The sequence below is a fragment of the Homalodisca vitripennis genome, unplaced genomic scaffold (assembly GCF_021130785.1).
Source record: "Homalodisca vitripennis isolate AUS2020 unplaced genomic scaffold, UT_GWSS_2.1 ScUCBcl_1760;HRSCAF=5794, whole genome shotgun sequence".
Lineage (NCBI taxonomy): Eukaryota > Metazoa > Arthropoda > Insecta > Hemiptera > Cicadellidae > Homalodisca > Homalodisca vitripennis.
In genome coordinates, this window is record NW_025777884.1 from 62,686 (window position 1) to 69,156 (window position 6,471).

At 30.7% G+C, this 6,471-nt stretch overlaps 1 protein-coding gene across 1 annotated transcript; it reads right to left on the bottom strand.

Moving 5' to 3' along the window:
* Window positions 1–3,040: 3,040 nt before the first annotated feature.
* Window positions 3,041–6,189, bottom strand: LOC124371640. The gene is made up of 2 exons (XM_046829987.1): window positions 6,080–6,189; window positions 3,041–3,710 (listed from the first exon to the last, which is right to left on the bottom strand). The coding sequence occupies exons 1-2, from the start codon at window positions 6,119–6,121 to the stop codon at window positions 3,234–3,236; spliced, it is 519 nt and encodes a 172-aa protein (XP_046685943.1). The 5' UTR covers window positions 6,122–6,189; the 3' UTR covers window positions 3,041–3,233.
* Window positions 6,190–6,471: the final 282 nt, after the last annotated feature.

Consider the following 6,471-nt stretch of genomic DNA (forward strand, 5'->3'; position numbering starts at 1 on the left):
TTGTCTAAACCTCCATGTTTGGCTATATATGATGTGAGTACAGAAACAATGATCTCATCAGAAGCTTCTCAAAATCATTTGGGTGTAACAACATCATAGATTAAAGAAGATGGGTCCGTGCATCCCATCCCTATAGGCAAAGTTCCCTGTTGCACTTGCACCTAGATCTCTTATTCCAGCTCAAAAGAATTATGCTAACATAGAAAGAGAAGCAACTGCAGTAGCTTGGGCATGTGATAAATTTAAGGACTTTATAATAGGTAAAAGAATTATCATATAAACCCTCTCAATTTCTTTTATTCTCTTCGGAAAAGAACCTGAGAAATTGCACTTTGTCCTAAAAAGACTTTTGTGCTGCTCTGGGAGTGACAGGATATTCTGGATGGTTACGTTTAGGGGTAGGAGCCATCTCTATTGATGTCTATGAGGAGGGATTTTGAGTATTAATCAGAGTCATGTCTATTTGGAAGAAGGTGATGTCAGCTGTGTACCAGCACCTCCAGTCAAAGTGAGCAGGGGGTGGTACACCCCTATGTCCAGGCTAGCATTAACACTTAGGGAGACCTACTATCTCCAACATTCATCCCCGCATTAGACTAGATCCATCGATCTACCCTTGCATCCCAATATCTTAAAATTTGCGGTTAGTGTTAAGCCACTCCTGGACATCCTTAGTTTTGCCCAGACTTAAGTGACCACTGTATCCAGTGTAGGTTCGGCTGGAAGATATAAATCAGCCAGAAGTGAACCCTCTTGGCCCTACAAAACTCTTCCTCAATTTATGAAAACTAAGCATTTAGATAATTTATCATCTAGAATACAATGTATCTGACTTGATTAATGAGATATAAATTTTCACATTTACTTGTGTACCGGGTAAAGAACTAAACTGTAGCTGAACTTTATGTTGGTCTCCATTTTCTGGTAGAAACCTCCAAGATACAGAGTTACAAGAAGAAAGACAGGTATATGTTCTGATTATTTTATATTTAGTTAATCTCAATGATAACATTGTTGCCAAAATATTAGATGAGCAAACAGTCAGATATTTTTGTAATTATTAAAAATAAATCTATTTTACAGGATTGGCTTGCATGAACTAATCTTTCTAACAATATGAAACTGTATTTCTCAGGAAAAATGAACTGAGTGTAAATAATGGAATCATATTAATGTGGTAACAGATTGATATTCCCTTAGCCCTACAATCATGAGCACTCAAAAGGATACATATGAGAGTCATTTTGGTATTTTAAAATGTCATTTGAAAGCATGATAGTCTGTATCGTGGCCAGAAATGTCAGTTGCAATTGAAGAAATTGAAGAAACAACATGCCCTCAATGTGTTCAACATTCTACTAATCATCACAAGTCCCTGATTCCCTTACCATTTCCAGAAGATTCTCCAACAGACCATGGAAGATTCTTGCTGCGGATTTATTTAAAATCGGTAGAAAGTGGTTTCTGACAGTTACAGATTATTATTCAAGATATTTATAAATTATAGAATTAAAATCACTAATATTGATGAACATTATCCTATAATGTGAAATGTTATTTTGCCATCATGGGATACCGGAGGAGGTCCTGACTGATTGTGGTTACAATTCTAGGTACTTGAGGATTCTGATTTCAAAATATTTTCTGAACACTATGGATTAACATACTATATGTAGTCCCAAATTTCTACAAAGTAAAATTTGCTTTGAAGGTTGCAAATTTGTTATTAAAGAAAAATGGAAATGATCCATATTTAGCACTTTTAGATTACTGCACTGCACACCACCAAAATGGTTTCAGTCCTACACAATTGTTGATGAATACAAGATTTAGGAGAGGGTTGCCTCAAATAACCGAATTATTACAAGAGAAACCTGAATTTAAAAAGCTAGTGTTTAATATGTTGACTATGGCAGACATTTTGCATGATATGATAAAAGACATTGAGTGACCCCCACTCCCACTAAACCCTTTAAAAGTTGGGGATCCATTATGGATAATAGGTCTGAAAAGAGATGGAAAGGTGATTAAAGTACCTGGGAATCTTAGATCTTACCTAATTGAAACCGGATTTAGAGCTGTTTGGAGGAACAGATATCACTTAAAAACAGCTCCAAATCTCAAGGAATATACAAATAAAAGTGTGTTTCAAAACTCTCAATTAAAAATAAAATACAGGAAAAAACCAAAATCAAGAAGAAAATTAATAAAACGAAAGTGGCTTGAAGGTTACACAACTTAAAATAGGAGATGTTGTTAATAGAATATGTAATTGAAATCATGTGGTTGGTTAATTATAGTTTTGGTTGATGTATCGGGGTGATCTAAATTTTAAGCACACTGAAAGTATATTACAAACTATAATAGATACAGCAAAGTTTAAATCAAAAAAGTTGTGAGGTTTAGTTATCTTTTCAGTATATCTACCATTACGGTAAAATTCTTAAAAGTTAAGAAATTAGGTTCCAAATCTAGAGGCTGTTCAGATGACTCAGTTTTGTGTGCATAGTACCTGTACAATTGTACATTTCACTCACACCTTCATAAGCGAGTTTTGCACAAGTTAATGTTTTCCCCACGACTATAAATAAACCTTTCCATCGTTGTTTGATAACATCTCCATTGTAATATTCAATATAAGAAAATATACAATTTTATCTTGACTATAACTGTAATAATTAATAATAATAATGGTGTTAAAAAAACACAGCAAATTAAACTTTGTGCCATAAGCAAGTGCTTTGGATGGTAGGTCTCTAAAAAGTGCAGAATTGGCTTCAACTCCTGTAATGTATTGAGCATAGAGATTGCCAGTATATGTAATGTGCCAGCGCCAGTATTCCTTTGCCATTGTGTGTAACACTTAAAGAGGTCCCTGAGAGGTTTTAGAATAAAAGAAAACTTTAGAATATGTAACAAAACATATTTATTGTAGTACAAAATTTGAATAATGTATTATTTATTGTACAATGTTGGTACAAAAACTATAACCAGAAGTCAGCTATGTTTATAAAGTTTGTAAAATATGTTTTTAAAACCAGTTTGTAAAAGAATGAAAAATACTAGCAACTTGATTGGCCACACTGGTGAAAAATCCTTCTTCAGGTTTCTTTTCCACTTCTTCTTCAGATTGTTGATTTATTTCATTTGATTTTACACTGTCATTGAGTGGAGGTTGGCTCTCAGTTTGTACCTTTGATTCTTCTACATTTTCTGTGTTTTCTTTCATTTCTTTAATATTTTCTGTAACTTTGTCCAAAGGATTTTCTGTTGGGTTGTTTTTTAGAGGTGATTCTGTTGTCGTTTTCTATATAATTTTCATCATTTAAATAATCAAAGTACTTGTTGGTCGTTCCTGAAGTGAGATTTGAAGTGTTATTGTAATTATTGTTTGTTTCATTGATATATGTATATAAATTTGTGATTTTCACTACTGGTGGGTCAATCTCCAAAAAGTATCTCAATATACGTAATCCTTCGATCAGTTTCTGAACAAAGATTTGGAAGCCAATTCTGCGAAAATCAATATACAAGTCATGAATACCTGAGGTTTTCTTGGTGGTTGAGTTACTGTTCCATTGTTCCTCTGTTAAATTAGCATTTGTATCTAGTTGTTCCCCTGCAGAGTTTGGGTTGAAAATTTGCGAGTCCTCAGCATACTTTTGATATTCTGTGAAGTTTAAGTGATACCAACAGTAGACTTCTTCAGCCTGGAACAGAAAGATAATTTAAAAAAATGATACTTGGATTTTCATTGATCAAATGACTGAAACTTTCAAAATTTTCTTCAAAATCAATGAATTTTTCTTTTTTTATTTGGGCTGTAGTGTACTCACGCTAGGAATTTTAATCACTTTTATTGTAGAGCATTTATTTGTTATTGAATAATGCTAACTTATCAACTATAATCTTGAACAATTCTTGGAAATATAGTTCAAAACTAAGTGTTTTTTCGTAAGTAATGTGTGAGATTCACCAAAGAGTGAATTTGGATAACTGATTGCAAAAGGTGACATGTGTTATTTAACTTTTAAAGTTGAATAAAAACAAGTTTTCATTTGTCTTAGAACAGTTTTTTTTTTTTAATATTTCAGTTAAATCCTTTATGATTTATAAAGACGAATCAAGTATGTTATGTGAAAAATGGTTGGTTTATAAATAGTGCAAAAGCATTTGTATTACTTTAATATATTTAGAAGTTTCCTTATCTTTTTTTGTACAATGTTATTTGAAATATGTCAATTTTGAGTACCACAGAATAGCCATGGTACACTTTTAGAAATAAAAGTTAAGACATCTCTTGAGTTTCCAAGATTTTTGTGTTATCCACAGATAGGTGGTGAGCTGAACTTTCTTTGATTCTACGATTACCACAAGTGCGTAATACTTCAGAGTTTTGTAAAAATCTGGATACTTTTCATGAGCTAATTATTTTATAAATGAAAATACAATTTCCTTTTGTAATATTAACATTTCAGCTTCATTGGAAAGAAAGATTCTACTATTCCTAACTTTTTCTATCAAACTAAGGAGGTTATTTATTCACTATTTCTTTCTATAAAAGCCATACATAGGGTACATAATATAATCCTCTGGGCAACCTAGGTAAGTTATATCTTTAGTAAGACAATCTTCAGATAACAAATAACTGAAATCTTTCAGTTTATATTACTATCATAAATAATGATATTTAATGCTCTATTTTATCTTTTAATCCCTGTATATTTAAAATATAAATAATGTATTTGGAATTGTGTTGTTTTGAGGTTGAAGCAGTTACTCCTCCAACAGTTACACCTCTTTTTTTGGCAATGTAACAAAAAAACCCTGTTTGAATTAATGTTAAGTAATTTATAATACAGGATGAATAATATTAACTAATCTGTTTATGCTTATTATCTTTTAATTTTAATATTGTCTAAAAAATAAGCTTGATCTTCAACAAAAGCAAACAGTTATTAAAAATTTTTTTAAAACAAGCTGTCAACAATTTTCACTTAGTCGAAACCAATACTTACTTTGACTTTCCTTCACACCCCCACTGTTTACTTTGCTTTAGACAAAGATTGTTAAGAATTTCTGTGTTACTGTTTTTGTTCTATAAACAAATATTCTGGAGTATTTAGACTTTCTTCAAATTTAGTAGAATAATATTACAATAAAATACCTTGGATAAATTTGTATTACATATTTGCGTAAACTATCCAATATATATATTTACCTGCAATAGCCCAGTGTAAATATATAGAAACAGTATTATACCCCAGATATGTGCAGCTCACTTTTAAATCATGTTTTAATCAGCTGCACAGTTTAATGTGATAAATTGGCCTTTCCTTTATTTCATAAAACATTTTTGAAATAAAAGTTTTTATATGTGAAATTCAGGATTTTGAATAAGAATAAACAGTAAAATTACTAGAAAAGTTGTGTGCAGTTTTAATCCTAATGTTATAAATGAGATAAATCCTAATGGTATAACTGAAGAAGTGTTTTATTCTGTTGATGCGTTCCTTAACTGTGGTATTGTATTAGCAAATTAAGTTTTTAAAGTAGTTAGTGTATTATTGTTTTATATATATATATATATTATATATATATATATATATAATATATATATATATATATATATTTGTAATATTGTTAGTGTTACTTTATAATTTAATTTGGATTGTTATGTTTATTTTGTTAATTATTTATTGTTTATTTAAATTTGTTATTCATTTAAATTATGCTTATTGGGTTTTTAGAAATCTCTCTTTTAATATCATATCTTTAGACAAATATTTTTTATTTTTAAATTTCTGAGTATTGTTCAATTTGAAACACAGGTTTTCTTAAACAATTTTTAAGGCTTTCTGTTGATGAAATTAAATTATATCTGTCAATGTCTATTACCATTTTGTAATGTACTTAGTAACTAATAAAAAATCAAGAACTAATCTTGAATCTTGATTACATCAAATTAACTTGAATTGTACTTAAAAAGCGTATAGTACATGTACATGGTTGGAAAGATATTTTACACTTTTTAACTTATCTAAGAGACACTACAGTGTAGTACAAACGTTTACAGTACCAGAAAAGTTGTGAAGACCAAATGTTGCAATGATGGCACCATGGCGGAGCGAACATCACTGGAACAAAAGGTGTGAGGTGTCGACAAGCAGATGTACAAGTGTACTGTCTCTTGGCAAACAATGTTTTGAGTACAGATCATGACACATCACTAACATTAGTCTGAAAACAGTCTATGTGGTTTCAAAACACATCCAAATTTGTATGTACTTATAATTTAGTACATTATTTGAATTCTTGGATTTGACAGAGCTCAAGACGGCTGACACTGTCACCATACCTCTTAAAAGTAGATGCAGTTATGATTCCTTTGTGCTATTCAACTTTTATAGTTGTGTATCCAGACTTTTGCCTCACTCAGTATAATAAATTATTATTATATGCAGTTATTTT

Excerpts from the sequence above, each read along its gene's own strand:
- LOC124371640 (XM_046829987.1), bottom strand. The coding sequence starts at position 6,121 with ATGGTGCCATCATTGCAACATTTGGTCTTCACAACTTTTCTG. Across the intron at positions 3,711-6,079 it reads TGGTCTTCACAACTTTTCTG|GCTGAAGAAGTCTACTGTTG; the intron begins GTACTGTAAACG and ends TTTCTGTTCCAG.